At 41.4% G+C, this 21,062-nt stretch overlaps 1 protein-coding gene across 2 annotated transcripts in view; it reads left to right on the forward strand.

Moving 5' to 3' along the window:
* Positions 1 to 21,062, forward strand: part of LOC102205275 (protocadherin alpha-C2-like) — a 33,276-nt gene that overhangs the window by 2,730 nt on the left and 9,484 nt on the right. Inside the window, exons 2-3 of one of the 2 annotated variants that reach the window (XM_013910786.1) lie at positions 2,232 to 2,776; positions 18,486 to 18,550. In XM_013910786.1, coding sequence (XP_013766240.1) covers positions 2,232 to 2,776; positions 18,486 to 18,550 — 610 coding nt within the window. Of the gene's footprint in view, positions 1 to 2,231; positions 2,777 to 12,243; positions 15,115 to 18,485; positions 18,551 to 21,062 lie in introns of those variants that run through there. The other variant, XM_013910770.1, reaches the window with a different exon arrangement.

Below are 21,062 nucleotides of genomic sequence, written 5' to 3' on the forward strand. Positions count from 1 at the left end.
GAGAGAGAGAGAGAGAGAGAGAGAGAGAGAGATTTTATTGCTGTCCTTTTTAAATGTGTCCAATGGGGCTGTAGAACCGCTTGCCTTTTTAGCAGGTGGTAAAACAAAATGTTATTCCATTAAAACCCTTAATGCGTTCAGCATCTCTTTTTATGCTGTTTTTTATTGTTTATAATTACCACAAGATGTCGCCAATAGCTCATGGCGATTAAACGGGGGGGGGGGGGGGGTCTGTTCGACGCTCCTCCCTTTACAGCGGGTTTGTAATTCTTTCTTTGTCACAGCAGTAGCAGAAAATCCTCCCTGTATTTAAGGGCAATAGACTGGACGTACTCTTATCGCGCAATGTTACCGTCTGTGTGATTTTTTGTCTAATTAACTTGGTTAGTAGGATATGACGAGAATGCTACAAGAGACTATTTTCCGGAACTGGATTTATTATTTGTCCCCTGTATTTTACATATGGAGTGAAGCGGCGGCACAGATTGTGTATACTATTACGGAGGAGTCGAGCCCGGGTACCAGTGTGGGAAATTTGGCAAAGGATTTACATCTAGATGTTAATGAACTGGAAGCCAGAGGTTTTCAAATTTCAGGACCTAATACGAGGTATTTCCAAGTAAACGTTAAGACGGGAGTACTGTTGGTGAAAGACAGAATAGACCGAGAGGAGCTATGTTCTCGAAATGTGAAGTGCTCACTGGAAGTAGAAGCCATTGTGAGCTCCCCGCTGAATCTATATCGATTCGAGGTTAAAATTTTGGATGTAAACGACAATGCGCCCTCGTTTCGGATACCGGAGGTTGTTTTGAACGTCTCCGAGTCAGCGTTTCCTGGTGAGAAATTCGCTCTCCCAAAGGCATTTGATGCAGATGTCGGAAGTTATTCAGTGAAGAGCTACAAGCTGAGCCAAAATGAGCATTTCACACTGGATGTGCAGAATGTTGGAGAGCCCACTATGTCTGCTGAAATGGCACTGCATAAAACCTTAGACCGCGAGAAACAGGCTGTTATCAAATTAACACTGACGGCTACAGACGGAGGAAAACCTCCTAAATCAGGCACGTTATACATCACCGTTAATGTGCAAGACGTCAATGACAATATTCCAGAATTTGACAAACCCCTGTACAAAGCCACAGTGGTCGAGAACACGCCGCGCGGTGCAAGCGTAATTTCCGTGCATGCTCGAGATTTAGATGAGGGTCTTAATGGAGAAATACAATATTCTTTTATTAACCAAGACAATGATAACGATGTCGACAAATTTGCCATTAATCCCATAACAGGTGAGATTACAGTAAATGGGGAGCTGGACCACGAAAAACACAGTGCAGTTGAAATTCGAGTCCAAGTGAAAGACAAAGGGCAAAACCCAAGAGCATCTCATTGTAAAGTTCTCATTGAAATCACAGATGTTAATGATAATCCACCAGAAATTACAGTTACATCTTTAGCCAACATGGTGAGGGAGGATGCACCCCTAGACACAATGGTTGGGCTTTTAACGGTGAAGGACTATGACGCAGACAAAAATGGCATCGTTCAGGTTAGAGTACTTGATTCTGTGCCCTTTAAAATTAAGAACACATATAAGAATCATTACTCTTTAGTCGTAGACGGAACTCTAGACAGAGAACGGGCTTCTCAGTATAATTTAACAATAATGGCGACAGATGAAGGGCTACCGCCTCTTTCCAGCACGAGCGTGATTACGGTTCACGTTTCTGACGTTAATGATAACGCACCGCGTTTTGCAGATCCTGTGATAAACATTTTCGTAAAAGAAAACGGTCCAGTCGGCGCTGTTATTTATAGCATGAGTGCAGATGATCCTGATGTAGACGAAAATGCAAAAGTAACATTTCAAGTCACACATAATAACAACCCCAATGTTATAGGGTCAGTTATTAACGTGAACTCTGAGACTGGAGATATAATCAGCCTGCAGTCGTTTAACTACGAGGAGTTAAAAACTTTCCACTTTAAAGTTCAGGCCACAGACTCTGGTGTTCCCCCACTCAGCAGCAACGTCACTGTCAACGTTTTAATCCTGGATGAAAATGACAATAATCCAACAATCCTCGCGCCATATTCTGAGCATGGCTCCGTTAACAGCGAGAATATCCCCTATTCTGCTGAAGCGGGATACTTTGTGGCAAAGATCAGGGCTGTAGACGCAGACTCTGGATACAACGCGCTGCTTTCTTATCACCTGTCTGAGCCCAAAGGAAACAACCTGTTCAGGATCGGAACCAGCACCGGGGAGATCAGGACTAGGAGGAGAATGAGTGACAATGACCTCAAAACTCACCCCTTGGTGGTCTTGGTCTCTGATAACGGAGAACCCTCCCTGTCAGCTACTGTGTCTATTGATGTGGTGGTGGTTGAAAGCACGGCTGAAATCCAGACTCAGTTCAGACATGTGCCTTTAAAGGAGGACAGCTTCTCGGATTTGAACCTGTACCTGCTGATCGCCATTGTGTCGGTGTCCGTCATCTTTCTGCTCAGCCTCATCACTTTAATAGCAGTCAGATGCCACAGGACAGACGGCACTTTCAGCAGGTACAGCGCCCCCATGATCACCACCCACCCTGACGGGAGCTGGTCTTACTCTAAAGCTACTCAGCAGTATGACGTGTGTTTCAGCTCAGACACACTCAAGAGTGACGTGGTGGTTTTCCCCGCCCCCTTTCCACCTGTAGATGGAGAACTGATCAGTATTAACGGAGGAGACACTTTTACAAGAACTCAAACTTTACCTAACAAAGAAAAGGTAAGATATAAAATCGAGTATTAAAATCGCTTACTGCTCTATCTGAAGGCGTTTGGTATGAGACATTATTATGAGCACTGTCCTTGGTGCTGAAATCATGGGCGCCCGTTAGAACTCTTTTGCAATATTTACTGCATCACCCTACACTGGGGTACATAGCCATTTAAAACATTAGAAATTTAAAAAAAAATCTATATAATTATTATATTGGTTAATACAAAGACGATAAATAGACTAATAGCGTAAATTAAGCAATTAGACTGCATTGCATTGCAGAAGGAATTCGTTTAAAAGCTCACGAGAGCCGAAGAAGTCTAACGTGGATACAGAAAGTCTTACTGTTGGTGTTGTGTGGAATCTCAGCACAACAATAACATTCAGTGTACTCACTCCATTCTCAATGCAGTGCTCCGACTCGGTACGAAGGGAGCGTTCACTGACCATATACATTTTAATACCGGTTTTGCCACAGTTTTTAGGGGTTTCACGAGAAATTACGGGATCAGGATCTAGCAGGACCTTATCCATAACAAAACACGTGAACAATGATATCATAGTCTCCGCTACCGAAGTGGGCTTTTACTAAATCGGTTGCTAGCACCCATGTTACGAAAAACTAGCCAGAAGAACAATAGTAACAATATTCACAATCTATGGAGCTTGAAATGTCATTTCTAACGTTGTTTGCTCATTCACAACAGGTAGACAGATAGCCACAGCAGCTGCAAAAGGGATCAAAAATCTATTTAAACATAAGACAACTGATATGCCGTAAACAGCTTTGATTTGAGAAAAAAAAATGCTTATTTGAGACTTCGCTGCTACCAAAGAGAGCAAAGAGAGTTTTAACACACTTACTGTTTTCTTGGAGTAGAAAGTGATTTTGCAGAGGTGGTTGTGATGAGTTACTGTCCTGACAAGTCTGAAGCAATCTTCTGATAATCCATCATAGTTCGTGGTCATTCGGTTACTAATGGAAGCAAAGAGGAAACAAAAACTTATCGGAGGAATTGAATGAAGCAGAAACTCGACTGCTTTTTTCTGTCATGCAGAGAAACTATTCTCCGTGAGCGCGAATACAGTTCGTATGTGACATTTTTAAAAACTTCTTCGCTTGGCAACACCAGGTTAGCAGAGCAGAGCTGACCGGCACTGAGCTCAGTGCTGCCGCTGGTGGCTCCAAACTGTATTGCAGCCATTCTCTAAGCTAATACTATTTAGAAATTCAGTTTAGCTCAGTAACTCCTGCTTCTGTGTGTATATTTACTTTTATTCCACTCAGTTTAGTTCCATTTGAAGATGTACCCTGTCCTGCTTTATGGCTTTTCTATAATTAAGATTTGGCTATAGACTCAAATCAAAAGCATTTTGATTTCATGATTTTGCATTACCCAAACAGATCGAAAAGGGTGATGCTTTTATGGAAATGTCGCTATTTTCTTATGATGATATAGATTATTATTAGCCTCATATTATTTCTTTACATCTGTACATAATGCTTAAAGAAGTTTTGAACTTAATATCTGCTTCCAGAGTGTAGTTTCAATGTTTTGGGGGTTTTTTTCCGATGAGGTGTCTTATTTTGTTTTTTTGTTTTTTTGTTGTTGCTGTTTTTGCTAGGCAGTTAACAGGTAAAGTCTGTCACTCCTAGCACTATTCATCATCAATAAAACTATTTTTTAAATGTATGAAGTCAGGCCATGATATTACTATTCAGATAGTATTTTTAGCTTTTACCGTGTCTGTGACTGATGTTGCTACAAAATGAGATGCCAGAATAAGAAGACTTTAGCTGAGAATAAAGAGACAGTAGTTAGATCTAACAGCTACAGGAAAGGGACTCTGTATAGTTCTATTTGCACCGACATCAAAGTTTAAGCACTAAGTGTTACAGCAGCCTCTGCTGTAATATACCCAAATCAACTGTTTATTAAATATTTTGAAAAATTAATATGGCTACTTTTTAATGGATTAGTATGCAATGTGTTATTGCCCTCATGCCTCCTTGCTTTAATATTATAGCTGCCAAGCTCTGCATTTGCACTCGATGAACTGTTAAACACAGTTATGCTTTTATAGGCCACTGTGATAGTTTTTTTTAATAATAGATAGTCGTTTAACTAAAAAAATTTTTTTAAAAAAGGGCAGGGATAGCTCAGTAGGTAGAGTGGTGGGGGTTCGACTCCACTGAACGGCTAACCTGAGGTACCCCTGAGCAAGGTACCGTCCCTACACACTGCTCCCCGGGCGCTGCATTAGTGGCTGCCCACTGCTTCACTGGGTGAATGGGTTAAATGCAGAGGAACTATTTCCCTATGGGGACTAACACATACACATTATTATTGTTATTATCGCTTAACTGTGTATATACACAATAGTATATATACTCATGAAGCAAGATCCTCTTTCCCCTCCCCCCCCCTTCCTCTTCTCTGAACAATCAGAGAATTACTGTCCATCTTTGCAGACATGTGGAGCACTGCAAATACGATCTAATATATTTTCATAAACATCCATAATGTTTGCACAGAGCCCTAATCAGCTCGTGTCAAGCAGCAAAGAAGCGCCTCGTATTCTTTGATCCCATTAGATTTTTTTACATCTATTCGTGACATTTGTATGCATTTGATATCGCTGTTGCTTTAAACTGGTGGAATATGTTCAGATAATGCAGGTTACGTTTGGTAGTACACTGTGTAACGCCGGATCCGTGATCCTTTGAGTCACTGAGACGGTATGACCTCATTTCAGGGAGTGGTTCAGCCCAAACAAGCGTGGCCTGATCTGTCAAAACTCCGTTCGTTGGCTGGCTCACCGTGAAGACGACTGATCCAGGGTTTTCCCTCCCTCTTTTTCAAATCTGTTAGACACAATTTGAATACTGTGAGCGACTAGTATGGGCTGTGCAACTTATAAGTGGGTCAGCGTGTGATTTAAATATGACAGTGCTATGTGACTTAACCTGGGATTTGTGATTGCGTTGCCCTGTGTGCGACACAGTCTCTGCTATATGCACAAACTCTCTGCACAACGTGGATCCTGAAAAAATGGTAAACGGTAAACGGCCTGTATTTGTATAGCACTTTACCTGGTCCTAAGGACCCCAAAGCGCTTTACACTATACACAGTCATCCACCCATTCACACACACATTCACACAATGTCTGAAGCTGTCTCTCTGCGGTAAAGGAATCCACTAGCTTGTGTGCTCTGTATGCTGCAGCTCTCTGTGAATGTGTATGAGAGAGGAAGAGATGGGGGGAGGGGCAGGTAATTTTCCGCTACTCGTTGCAGTGGCAGTAGCGGCAGGGAGCTTCAGTACCGATCGAGGTATCAGCTCCGCTAGGCTCAACCCCCCCTCCCAACTCGGCTCTGCGGCTGGGCGGGGCCGACAACACCTAGTGTCAATCACAGCTAAATCGGTTGGTTGGGGCATAGGCTGAGGATGAGGAGGAGAGGCTTTTATCCAGGCAACCATCAGAACATTTATCTGTACTCCCTGGTGCTCCAAAATCTATTAAATTATTGATTTTGAAGTACATTATCGTTGTCGAAGCTAAGCATTTATGGCTTGCAACATGACAACAACTCATGCCTGATGAGTTCAGCAGTTGGATAGAAGGCATTACAAAGAAATGCCCTCACCTCAGTTATAACACAGGGTGACTGACCAGCACAGATTCATTCATTGTTCTTTATTGTTCTCTCTTTGTCTGTATGTCACCTTGTTCTTTATTGTTCTCTCTTTGTCTGTATGTCACACAGACATACATCTTATGTAGCACTTCCTGTTTGTCTCCTTTGCAAGGGTGTGTCCTTTGTGACAGAGTGAGGTTAGTGCTGCCATCTGTGGTTACCATGACGACTGTTTGAGCCATAATGAAATGATGAACTAGTCTGTTTCCAGCGAGCTGCCAGTATACACCCGCCCCCACCCAGGCATCCTTCCCAGCATGTGTTACGTAGATGCAAGCACAAAGCAAACATGGTGGATATGTTGAGAGAAACAGAGACAGAGGAAAGGGAAGGATGCAGTCCAAAGATGCAGTGCTTCTGCAGCACAAATGCCTAGTCAGAAAAATTAGGGAACAAAGCAAGTGAGGGAAAAGTGTGTGAGATTAGAGAATCTGTTCCAAAATAGGACAGGATTTTGAAGGAAGTCACATGCAGCAGCACAGACAAGAGCCTTGAGTGTGAGATGGTGAAAAGAAACGGGAGTTTGTGAGGATGTGATGGACAAAAAAAAGCACATATAATAAATACCCTGCAGCTAACTGAGAACATCACAAGCTTACAATTGGTCACAGATAAAAGGAAGAACTTATCACCACCCCTCTCCTACTCACCCTCTTCCGCTAACCCATCTTCCCCACATGCTCCCTCTTAGTGGCATTTGGATGTTTTTCACTGTCGTTAGATTAGCTTTGTCATGCTCAGAACCATGGCTTCCATCCTCCCATATGGGAAGGATGGAAAGCCAGGGCATCCTGAGAGGGAAGTATCCAAAGCCTGCCTGCATTTTCTGATAGCTTTGTTCAGTGCCACAAGGAAAATCTGTTTGATTTATGCACAGTCTGAATCAGGACAACCAAGAACCCTTGGAGGGTCCCACAGGGATGGATTGGTGTCCTCTCAAACCCTTTATTTTTTAGAAAAAGGTACGCAAGGGATCATACCCAGAGAATGCCTTTTACACGCACTTACTGTGTCCACCTGAGCAAGAGGATTGGCTTATCATGGGACTTTTGTTTTGAAGATTTTATAATGGGAAAGTTATTGAGCACAGGGGAGAGAAAGCATGAGAATTCAACTCTGTCACAGTGTGATAAGCCCATATATTCAGCAGTAGCACTCAGCAGCCTTTGCTTTTTGTATTTTTGCATTTTATAAAAAACACACAGCATAAGCATGTGTGTGTTTGTGCGTGTATGTGTGTGTGTGCGTGTGTGCGCGTGTGCACGTGTGTGCGCGTGTGTGCGCGTATGTGTATTTTGAAATCATTTTAATTATGTATGTGTGAGATTGGCATTCTCTGCATTGCTATATCTCATTTTACCTCTGCAGGGTGCCTTGGCTTTATAGCTTGCTTTTTTCCATTGAGGTCACTATACTGAAAATGATAAAGAAAATGACTGCCACTGCAGCTTGACAGCTGTGCCCTTGCTCCCTCCCTCTCTCTCAAACACATGCACACTCATATATGGGATTAGACTCTAGTGCTTTGGCTTAATGAAAAAGCCTGGGGTTGGGCGGTGGGGCGATAGTCACGTGTCCTACCCTTGTACTACCAGTGTATTCCAACAGAGGGACCAATTTCACTGTCTTTTCCACCTCTATTCCCTCCTGCCCAGATTTCCTCTTCCGCTTGGGGAAGGTTTAAATGTGTATCACTAATGACCTTGCCTTTTAACCTTCCTTTTTTTACTAAGACAGCAAATGTGAAAAATATCCTAAATATACTGTTTTGTTTTTTAATTTAATCAGTTGAACAAGATATTCCTTTACTCACTTCCTCTGTGTTAAGGGTGTATAAAGGCTTCTTAAAAGAGCTGTTTGCCATATTTATTTCAGAACATTTTAAAAATTCATGACAGACATCTGCTCTATTTTTTCTTCTCACCTTCTATGTGAAGAAGCATTAAGAAAAATGAAAATCTTATAAGTGTTTGTCTCCGTCTACAAATACTAATACAGTGTGACTGCTGTCATATTGCACAAAGAGACTTCAAAGCAAAGCTTTGCACCATATGAATTTGCCCAGAATAACATAGATTTTAATACTTTAGGATTTCTTTCTCTCACAGTGGCATTACACTGGGGAGCATTATGGTCGAATTTTTTGTTAATAAAGTCTGCAATGCGATCAGCTGTGGCCAAGCTTTTTAATTGCTTCATGCAGGAGAGCTAACAAACATACAACATCACAGTTGTATGTGAGATCTCTGTCATGAGATCTCTGTCTTTGGGTTCTCTCAGCTCCTCTTTTATACCCTCACAAAACAACTCTCTGTATCTCTTCAGTTACGACAGTTGATTATCCCACCTGGGCTGTTGCTGGATAGGGAGGACTCCCACTGTCTTCTTGGGAGTTTTCTCTTCAAAGCAAAACAGTTAGCACATAACACAGTTGAGCATAGCAAAGCAGTTATACTAGGTGATATTGACACACACATGTCCTTCACCTAAGAAATAAAAGGTTATACAAAATTCTACAGTGAAATTCTAAGCACCTGAATCTAAATGTGAGAATAAACTTGAATTTTTCCAATTACAATGTCCTGAACTTTATTAGAGAACCACTATTAGAGAACCACTAGGTAGGCCTAAGAGTTTGCATGCACCGATTTTCTAGTAAGGTCATATTGTCAATGATACTTTTCTGGCATTTAAAAAAAAATATGAGAGAACAGACAGATCAACAGATCTTCTGACATCCCTTCAGACACAGCCATGTTATTATACAGTGGTATTTTCCTTATAAATGCCTACAGCCACAAATGCCCTTTAAGTTGGAATGACTGCCTTTGTTTGTATGTGTTCACGGAGGGAATGATGCAAGGACTTATACTTAATGATTGCCCAATTGTGACCATTTTCTATGAGGGTCTGTTGTCAGCTCTAACTCACTAAAATGGGGTGTGCCATATAAAAAACTCTTAGGGCAAGTAATATGAATGGTTTTTAGAGTACCCGCTTACAGTAGTAATGAGGTTGAAGAGAATGTTATTAATATCATGATCATCTTGCATAATTGATGTAATGGGGCTCTTAATATTCTGCTGCAATAAAAGGAACAAAGGCAAAGTCAGAATATTTCTCTTGTCACAAGCTCGCACGTTGAAAACTGCACGTCACGAAACGCGTAACAACCCAGTATCTCCCTCAGCCAGTCATCAGCTGGAACAGCGGCTGCCGGACAGAAGCGCAGCTTGAGACAGTCCAGATTGGAGATTGCAGAAGGTGTGAATATTTAAGGAGAAATAAATGAAAAAATAGATGAGAACCGAACCTTTGATAACCTGTGATTTTTAAAAAAAAAACTGCGCAAACTGCAGTAAAGGGAAACACAAATGAGCCAATTAGCGCTTTGAAATCAGTATTTGTTTAGGCGTGACAGGCGTCTGTTTGCAGGTGGGACATTGTTGATAACTTTATCTGCAACACCCATGAGTGAAAAAAGAAAGAAATAATCTAGAGCTCAGAGGCACGCAATTAACGCTGAAACAGATGGGCGTATATGAAGCAGGAATGAGTATTAGACAGCTGTAGAAAAAAAATGCGCTGGGCGAGGAGGGCGGAAAGGAATGTAAAAGATCGGTGCAGAGAACACGTGTAAATTCAGCTCTGTGTTTGTTGTTTATAAGATAAACGTCGTCTCTCTCTATTTTTGTATCATTGCCAGACTCGAAGGTTTAAACACCCCAGCGGGAAAATCTGCTAAATGTCACGGTTAGTGTGGCAGACCCATATAAACCCAGTAATGCTGCTCGCTCTGTTGATAATGCACATGTAGAAATCCACGAAGGATTTAGCACTAAAAATAATAATATTCAAATGACGTAATGTGAAAACACATTTTTTAACAGAACGTCTGACTTTCGCACATAACATTTGCCTGCTTCTCCAATTACGCCACCTATTCGTGTCGCCTTGTATCCGTTCATCCACTAGCAGCATCCCAGTGAGTCACTGTCTTCTCTTTGTCTCCCGAGATGCCAAACGCTGTCATCGCCGTGGGCAGACCAGGCGTGGGTGACAGTGGCAGAGCACCAAGGAAGAGAAAAGATTATGTGGGCGGTAGACGCTCATCTTGGCCCAGTGGCCGTGTTGAAGAGGATTCGGGGTTTCACAAGGCCAAATCGTCACAACGAATAACTTCACACAAGTTAGTGTTTAAAGAGTGTGAACAGATCACATTAGCACTTTTTAGATATCGGTACTCTACTGGATGCATCACCGAATTTGCTGAAAATTACTTTTATTCTTGGTGGGCTTCACCAGGACGTTTCAACACGAATCTCTGTTAGTCGTCAACCAAACACGTGACAAAAGCGTCCAATACTGTCTGTCCTTTTGATTCGCGTTTGGCCCAAGGCTCCAGTTAGCTTCAGTTAACTTGTATACTGGGAACCAGAGGTGAGCAGATCAAGCCAAATATCATACTGATTCCAACTGGTATTGGTATCAGATCCATACTAGCGCGATAGAATCGATACTTCTCATCTTCTAAGCTCAGTAAGGGGCTGCTTATGTGGGTTAAAAAAAACACCACGTAAAATACACACTGCTCTTCCCGATATAAATTGCCTTTATAGGTTAGAAATATCGGTCTCAGTACTGTTATTGGTAGTATTGACATTTGTTTACTTGGCATTGGATCCATACCAAAATATGCAGCATTGAACTGCGCTACTGAGCACCGAGCTAGCAAAGTAATTTAAGGGCACCCCGCAAAAGATGTTAACGTTACCACCTGCTACACATGCGCAATTTAATCCATTTAATTTAATGAATGAAACTTAACTTAAATTGGTGTAGCGTTTTAGTAGCTGCAAGATTTATGCGCTATTAATTGAGGACGTGATGCTGATAACCGAGGGAAGGCGTGCATGTTGACAAGAATCCTTCTAACGCTTTAAGTGCTTCACATCTGTACTGCCTATTAGGGGAAAGCCCTGCCTTGTCTTTATGCAGATGTGGAATAGGTTAACATCTGGAGCATTTGCCTGTGACCCGGTTAGTCTGGTCACCATTTAACAACGTTATTATGTCATGTGCTTTTTCTTTTATGTGGGACTGAATCAGTTCTAATGGCTCTGCAGCTGTGGTGTTAAAGTGCAAAGCATTGTCAGCTGTCACTGAAGGTCAGAGCGGTATCATGAAGGAACAGAAATGTGTTTGTTCTGACAGAAGTCACCTGTCTCGCAGCACTTAACACGTGATTAGGACGGGGTTAAAAAGACAAATCGTGGTCAGTTTACCCGTCACCTCCTCTTACCCCCACTGTATTTGCTGTGATATAAAACTGGAGTTAATAAAGCCCTCTTTATATTGAACAAATACACTTAATAATGTGTCACACCTTTATGTGGATCCCTTCCTAAATTGGTGCATTTATGTGTTTCTTTTATTCCAAAACACATCTCTTTTCGTTGGAGTAAAGCGTTTTTGTGTTGTTCTGGATTTGCATCAGCGAGGAAGTCTAATTTCCAGGCTGCTTCATAAATCAGTTTCCCAGCACACAATGAAAAGGGCGGTGGCACTCACAAAAAAAGAGGGAAAACGATTCTGTTCATTTCTTCGAAATCAGTACACAGATGCCGCTGCAGGTTTATCTTGATTTGTAGATAGACATATCGATAAAACTACCGAGGTCTGGTATTTTGAAGTTTAATTTTATTAGACGGTGTTTGATTATTTTTGTCGGAGGTGCTGAAATGCAGTCAGCGTCGTTTGAGCGAGAAGCTGGCCCTCCCCCTTTGCCCACAGACAGCATCGCCACATCGCAGAGAGAAAGAGAGAGAGAGCAATAGGCGGCATCTGTGAAAGGAGACAGGCTTGCTGGAGGGATAGATTCGTTTAATAACACCACTCAGACAGACAAAGCAAAATATGGATGCGGAGGAAAATTTTTCATTCATGCAGGCACCTGTGAAGATGCGGTTTTTATCCTGCACATAGTCGGAGTTATGCGCGGTCTGTTCCCTCGTTTTTAATGAGGCGGGTGGGGACCAACAGTAAGCTGAAAAGGCGGAAAGATTTCTCCAACCCGTCCGCAAATTCTGCCTGCCTGCGATGGCTGTGACGGCGCGATGCTGTTACAGTGTAAAAGGGAATGTGCCTTTTTCTTTATATTTGGTTATCGTCGTACTCAGTGGCCTTACAAATGCACAAATTCGATACTCCATTCCAGAGGAGCTGGAGAACGGAGCACTGGTAGGTGACATTGTCCGAGATCTGGGTCTGGATCTAAGAAAACTTTCCACTCGACGCATCAGAATTACATCGGACAGTGGACGGAGATATTTCACCATAAACCACAAAACTGGGAAACTGGTGGTGAGTGACCGCATTGACCGAGAGACATTTTGTGAATTCAGTGGCACCTGTTCACGCAGCCTTGAGGTAGTATTAGAGAATCCGCTTGAGGTGCACAACGTGGAGGTTGAGATTTTGGACGTGAACGATAACGCGCCGCAGTTCCCTCGAGATGAATATCAGCTTGAGGTGTCCGAGTCCGCTGTGCCCGGGTCTCGTTTCCACATCGAAGGCGCTCAGGATGCAGATGACGGCTCCAACTCTGTGAAGCAGTATCGACTCAGCCCAAGCGAGCACCTCACTCTAGACGCAATTAAAGCCTTCTCTAATAATAAGCACATTGAGCTCATTCTCAAAAAGTCCTTTGACCGGGAGCAGATGCCCTCTCATCAGCTTATCCTGACAGCAATGGATGGAGGCACCCCACAGCGAACTGGCACGGCCAAAATTAATGTCCGTGTGCTCGACGCTAATGACAACTCGCCCACATTTGACAGCTCTGTGTACAAAGTAAAACTGTCTGAAAACTCTCCAAAGGGTGCACTTGTAATCAAGTTAAATGCAACAGATCCCGACGATGGCTTAAATGGCGAGGTTTTTTACTCTTTCAGCAGTTACACGCCAGAAAGAGTCAGACAGATGTTTTCTATGGACACAGACACAGGGGAAATTAGGGTAAAAAACAACATAGACTACGAGGAGACAACCTCTTATGAAATGTATATACAGGCAATGGACAAGGGGCCAGCCCCCACAGCAGTACACTGTAAAGTAGTTGTAGAAGTTTTGGATGTCAATGACAACATTCCTGAGATTGTACTGTCTTCACTCTCCAGCCCTGTACGTGAAGATGCCCGGGCTGACACAGTGGTAGCATTGATCAGTGTGATTGACCGTGACTCTGGACCAAACAAGCAAGTAACCCTGGAGATCATGCCCAATTTGCCTTTTAGGATCAAGTCCTTCCGCAATCACTATACTATTGTCACATCAGCTTTCCTGGATCGTGAAACCATCTCATCCTACAATGTCACAGTCAACGCTGTGGATGGAGGCACACCACCCCTGTCATCTCAGATGACCTTTAAAGTGGATGTTGCAGATGTTAATGATAACCCACCTCGTTTTGAACAGACGTCATATACTGTTTATATTACAGAGAACAATGCTCCTGGTGCATCTCTCTGTATTGTTAAGGCCACAGACGCTGATGCTGGAGAAAATGCACGGATCACCTATACCGTCCTCAATGACAACAACCATGGCATCCCTATCGCCAGCTATGTCAGCATCAAACCTGATAAAGGTGAGGCCTATGCCCTGAGAGCCTTTGACTTTGAGAAGCTGCGAGAGTTTCACTTTCAGATTAAAGCCCAGGACAACGGTGTACCTCCCCTCAGTCGTGTGGCCACAGTTTATGTTTACGTTATGGATCAGAATGATCATGTGCCCAGGATAGTGTACCCACCTGCCAATGGAAGCCGCACTATGGAGACACTAATGAAGAACGTTGAAGCAGGAGTGTTGGTTAGCAAGATTACTGCATGGGATGGTGATGCTGGGCAGAATGCTTGGTTACTTTATTCCCTGGAGCAGACCAACACAGATGTTGATCTGTTCAAGGTGCATGAGTACACAGGTGAGATCCGCACCACACGGCGTGTCATAGAAGATAACTCCACCTCCTTCATTCTGACTGTACTAGTGCGCGATAATGGACTACCCCCACTCTCCTCCACCGCTACAATCTATGTACATGTGTTGGAGTCCCCTCCAAAGTTGGCACCTGAAACCAAACGCATCATCAGAGCTGACAGTGGCCTAAAGCTTTCCAGTGTCACTATCTACCTCATCATTGCCTTGAGTGCCACAACCTTTGTATTCCTGGTCACTATCTTTGTGCTGGCAATTGTGCGATGCCATGCCTATTGTACCCAGCCTGGCTCCTGTTGCCCTTGTTGTGTGTCCAAGAAAAATGTGCCAGAAGGAGGCGCTACAGCAGCTGGAGGTGGGGGCGCAGCAAGAGCTGCAGGTGGAGGGCAGCAAGCCAACAATGTGGCCCTGCGACGTGACCTCAAAGTGGAACCACATTATATTGAAGTGCGGGGAAACGGGTCTCTCACCAAAACATACTGTTACAAGACATGCCTGACTGCCACATCAGGAAGTGACACTTTTATGTTCTACAACACTGGACGGCCGCATAGTGGCACTTGGGGTTCAGGCTACGTCACCAGTCACAGTGGACAGAGCCAGATATTTGTACGGCGTCTCAGTATGCCAGATGCAACAGCAATTCAGGTGTGTTTGTGGTCTGATCTCTGTGTTTGTTATTTTAGATTTCTTTAACACTAAATGAAGCACACCATAAAAAGAAAATTCTCAGGGTTTTCTCTTTGGCAGTGTTTTAGCAGTGGGGCTGTGGGGCTGTGGGGCTGTGATGTTTTAAAAATATATTGCATGGTGCCACTCCCTGTGATTGGTTAGTTCTCTTCGTCTAACTTTGTCTGCTAGGATGAAGAAATTGTTTTCATCATGATGTTAATGCACATAGTTTTCATCTTCACATTCCTTATCTTTAGGTGTTGCATCTTGATAATGGTTTGGTATGACAACGTGGATTGCTTCTCTGGATTGTGTTGTTATTTGAGTGAATGGGTGTTAACGTTTTTAATTGAATATTTGGTAGACTACATATTGTTTTTCTCTGTGTCACAATGTTTGATGATTCACGGTTTAAAATTTTGAAGTGTGTCTGTCCTTCACAGTAAACACTGAGTCTGTATATCAAGGTGCAAATCCTCTCACTCACTGTATCTTTCTTTCCCTTTACTTATTTTGTTTTCAAAACAAACTGGTAGATTTAGCATTGCTTGTTAACCTGTGACCCCACACAGCCTGTGCTGTTTGTCTAAGGTCATCTTTGTGCCACAGTATTCAGTAGTTTTAGAGGGCAATAGGTGGTCATCTCTAAAGACAGAAAAAAGGAGACAGAGAATCTGTGAAATAGTGCAGTTTGCCAGCTGTAAGAGCCCCCAGTCCCACTGCACCAAAATATCCGCTTCTGGTCACGTACTTCTTTGGTACTAAAGAATAAGCTGGGCTCTGGGAATTAGTAAAGAATACAGAAATGAGGCAGAGACTGAGTTTCATTCAGCATAGAGCTTCATTTTATACATTTATTTCTTTTCTCTTCTTTCTTTTTGTTATGTGGAAGTTTGAACTGTTTGCCTCATTTGTAGTTATAGTGAAACGGCATTATTTTGGATGCACATTATTATTATTATTATTATTTTTAGTAATTATGCTTATCCCAGAGCCTGTCTGAAAAGTGCCGAGAATGCAGGAGAGATTAGGTGATAAAAAGAGAGCTGGAGAAAAAGGTAATTGTTCAGCTATCACTTGAAGTGTTCCTCATTAAATGCCAGTCATGTTCGATCTTGATATGTAATTAAATGGAAGCGATGTGTTTCTCAGTGCTGTCCGTGGATTGGCTGCCTCCAAACAGATGAGGCGGGGGATAAAAGGTGATTGGACACAGAGTTGATGGCGGAGGTGTGAGCTCTGTATCCATGCTAGGAGTGTTCACTCAGAAGGAGAGGGAAGAATAAAGGAAAAGGCGAGAAAATGGGAGTGCGACACTATTCCTATTCCTTAATTTATCACGTATTGTGAGGCAAGGAAATTAATATACCGAAAAACCCCATGGGAATTTTGTTTTTTCATCTTCACTTAATTCATATTCTCCCTTTCAAATGATGAAATAGGATGCGTTGATTTCTCATTCTCTTAGGTCTTTATTTCTTTGTTGTGTTTGTTTTTGTTTACATTTACTATGTGAATGCTTTAGTTTTGTGGGTTTGTTTTTCCTTAGGAGGAATACTAACTAAATTACCAACATATTTATGTTCCAGATGTTTCTATCTAATGTGTGTATAGTCTACTGTGTGTGATTTCATTCACCCCCATAAACACCATCCGGCCAGGCAGACCAGTTTCCCTTTGGCCACTGCTGTGTAGCAACAGGGCGAACATTAAGCAAAGCTGTTTAGTTCCATTTGTGGACAATCTGGTCTTATTTGTAGAGGTTATTTGTTTATTTATTTCTTGTTCTACCCTCTTTATTTCAATTGTTTACAAAGTAAAATGAGCAAAATAACCTGCGTTAACTGTGTATTTAATGCCAAGCTAATGTCTTTTACTTCCTTCTAAATTACTGATCTGTTCACTGATTGCTTTTTGGTGAAAAATTTTCTCCATATAATTAAGTTCACCTTTAGTTCCTAGTATGAAAAGATGCTACAGCACTCTATATCCCTGCAGACATTATCCTCTGTTTGAAAGACTCCAGGAGGAATACCAGGCTTCTCTCATTAAGACCAAATATTGGATTTCAAGGGTGATGAATGTCCACTGCAGACTCATGGAGGTCAATGCAGCTTCAGTAGCAAGTGAACATCTGTCATATTTGAAAGGAAATGGGATTGTAAATGGGTCTCTTATGAGCTGCATGGCCAGGCAGGGGGGATTTAGTGTCCTTGGTCAGGTTGTTTTGTCTTTGTCAGTGGTTTAGGATGAGATCTGAGGAAATGCTATCTCATCTCGGTTATGTGGTTGCTGCAAACAGCCCATTTTGACGCAATTTGAGTCTCATCTTAGGAAGCTGCAAACAAACAATTAGTACTATAATTGCTTTTTTCAGGATATATGATGTTTTACCTTTGCGTCTGAAGTCTCATAATAGGATCTCATTAACAAATTGCACCACTGACAGTTAATCAGAGATTGTGGTGCTCATTTATCCCTCTTTTGTAGAATTGTCTGAGTCTAAATATAGAGGGACTTAATCTGATATCTGCCCTCCCCTCCCTTTTCCTTTCTCCACCTGTGACCTTCACTGGGCTGAACTAACAGAGGGAGGTGGGTGTAGAGTAAAATATACACTGGGCTCTTCACAGTTACCATGGTGAGATGTGTCAGACTCACTCAAGCAAATTGTGTGGCAGTGAAACTCAAGGTTTTTATCAGCGTAAACAAGACAGAACAGAAGGAACTCAAATACAGAAGAGTAGGTGGTGAATATATAGAGGCAGGGTAGAAAGGGTGGGTCTTTGGTGAGAAGGAAAAATCTAGCTGATGATACTGTCTTAAAAAAAATACTGATTAAGCATTGCTGAAAAACATGCCCAGTAATCGTCTGGGAATGGAGAGGAAGCAGAAGAGACATTGGGTTAACAGCTGAAATTTGAGTCCATCATTAATATATAAAACGAAATAAGAGTTCTAGTGGTGATAAACACACAACTCCCAGCTGAGTCCAAGAGGACTTATTCTGTCTGTTTGTGAAACACTACAGAGTTGGTAGGCTGCTGGAGGTAAATCTCTCAAAGTCATTTTTCCTTCAAAGTGATGGATGAGAGTAGGGAGGGAGGGGGGAAGAAACTAGTGTGTGAGGATAGGAGGCCATGAGCACACCTACATGATTCAATCCATCAGTCATTTTTCTGCAAACGAAGAGGCAAGCTATCGCTGCTATAGATTGTGGTTGGGTGCCTTAGCTTGTGTGTTAATGTGTGTGTACTGCACTAGGAGTTGTTGCCATGACTTATTAATGAGATGGTATTGGCTTTCACCTGTACTTAAGACTAAATTTCTCTCACTCTCTCTTGCAGCCCAAGGCACCAAATTCAGACTGGAGATATTCAGCCTCCCTGAGAGCAGGAGGTGTAATGCAGAGGTAAGGATCCAATTTTACTTTGTGACTTTACACTAAAAGTCTCTTCATACCTCACTAGTTGATTTCCAATGTTTGGTGAAAAACAAAAGGTAAACAAAGAAAAAAAAATCATATTTTCAAGATTTAAGCCAATAATTAATTCCTGCACAGTTTTATAAATGACTGATCTGTAGTAGTTGACAAATTTTATTAATCCCTATATATGGAAGTTGCATAACCTATTCCCGAATAGTATATAGAAAAAGATTAGTGTCATCTTTAAATTCTATCCGATGTAACATCTAAACATTAAATAAATGAATGCAAACCCAAGTTAAACTCGTCTTCTTCCAAAAACAAGTTTTGCTGGTGTCATTATCCCTCCAAATATCTGCATATAAAGATATTGATCTAGCATGCTTCCGCATATTATGCGGAGTAATTTTAAAATAAACAAAGACCTGCAAGTACATTGGGGTTATTTACAAGTTTATTAGTTGAAGGGAGTCTGTTATTTTTAGAGCAGGCTGTTATTTAAACATTATCTTAGAATTGAAGCAGAAAATATATGCATAGACAATAATGTATATTTTTAAAAAATAGCTTTTTTTGGGCAATGATACTGAGTTGACATTGAGATCTGTTGTAAAGGGTATGGAGTTTTCCCATTCCAATGGCTACCAGGCAAAAATTTAAAATATTTAACAAAGCCTACCCAGCTACATATCAAACATTTAGCCAGGTTAGGCATTTGCATTCATTAATTCCAGTAAGGATTATCTTTGTGCATTCTTCGCAGTGATATGAGTGCTGCCTTAAGTGGAAGGATTTAATCTTAACATCACCCATTAATTACCATTTTCCACTGTACATTATGTTTATTAAACATATAGTTAAGGTAAATTTAGAGAATTTAGAGAAGTACATTAGATTTGATTTAAGCATTTTGTTCAAATAAGAAGAAATAATTAATCTTTAATACTCTATAGGAGAAGAGAGACAAAGCAATAAGAAATACACTCAGGAATTGCTCTATGTTACCATGCCCAGATGGGGACCGGATTGGAGGGTTAGAAGCAGAGAGGGGTCAGTGATGTATGAAGGGCAGTTTTTTGGGTGGAAACATAGCTACAAGGAGACAGGGAGTGTGCTGCATGACCACGGTAGTGATCGCATTACAAATTACAAAATCGAGGGTCATGCTTATGAGATGGCACCATAATTACAAACAGTTACATGTTTAATGAGGTAGGAAAGTTATCTCTATCTAACTATCTCATTTATTGCTTGACTAAATTAATCTGTCCTCATCTTACAGATGGTGGCATTTAAAAAATATCAGAAGTGTTAATGCCAAACAACTAGAAACATTGCTTAAGACACCCATGCTGAGAAACACTTTGCCTTTGTCACTTCGTCTCTCCTAAGGCCCTTGTGCATATGTATATGCATGTCATAGTGTGTATGATTAAAACAGCTCCAATCGTTATTTATACTCAGTGCTATTGTCCCACCTGTATTTGAATGGAGAGGCACATCTGTCTTAACACAGATGCAACCTGAAACACTGAATCGAGTGTTGGTTTCTTTTCATTATTCAAACATCATCTCTGTAGATACAAATATGTATGTACTAATGTATGCGATCTGATGCCAGATTATTAACATCGCATCATCTGAGTGTCATTAATGTTCCATAGATTCCCTCATAATTACAGCAGGGATTATTGAAGTTAATGTGTCTGAGTGAAACAGTCTAACATAGTTAATCTTTCTCGTGACTGACTCTCGCTGATGTGTTTCAAGTTGACTAGCACTAAGTATCACGGAATTTTCATCTGTTTATACAGTATCAGAATCATATCTTGTGTGAGAGGCTTTGGATACAACACCCGAAAAACCATTTAATAGAAGTGACCTATTTCATTTTTTTAATCTAATCCCTGGGGAAAGCACATTTTCTCCTGTGTGTTATAAAAGTATGAGAGTATGAGTTAATTTTGAGATCATAGTAGTTATGAAATAAAACAATAAGTGGCTGAAAAATCCTGAAAATTGATAAGACAGTGGTTGCAGACAGTAGGAGAGGGTTACAAGGGAAATGAGAAAAAGAGACTACCATTAGGTGAAATATATACTGTCTGCCTGTTGCCACTGTAATGTGCTTTAATATTTAATCAGTGTACCCGATAATGCTGTGTTTTAGCAGCGCTTAAAATTCCATCCATCACCAAATCGCTTCTCCTCATGCATCAATGCATAATCTAGTTCTAGCTGTATACTATTTTAACTGTTCACAGTATTAAAAAGAAAAGAAAACTACAATATAATCAGTTGCAAAACTTTACTTTACTACACTGGTTCTGGTTCAGATTTCTGACAGACATTAGATTTCTTGTTTTAAAACACAATCACTGACAGGTTTTAATCACAGAAAGTACTGCACATGGATATTTGAAAAAAGAAATAAATAATTTTCTACATATCTATTTTTAAGCTGATAATTGTGAGAAGAACTATAGTCAGTGCCAAA

The sequence above is a fragment of the Pundamilia nyererei genome, unplaced genomic scaffold (genome assembly GCF_000239375.1).
Source record: "Pundamilia nyererei isolate P.nyererei 1_Seehausen unplaced genomic scaffold, PunNye1.0 scaffold00001, whole genome shotgun sequence".
Taxonomy (NCBI): Eukaryota; Metazoa; Chordata; class Actinopteri; order Cichliformes; family Cichlidae; genus Pundamilia; species Pundamilia nyererei.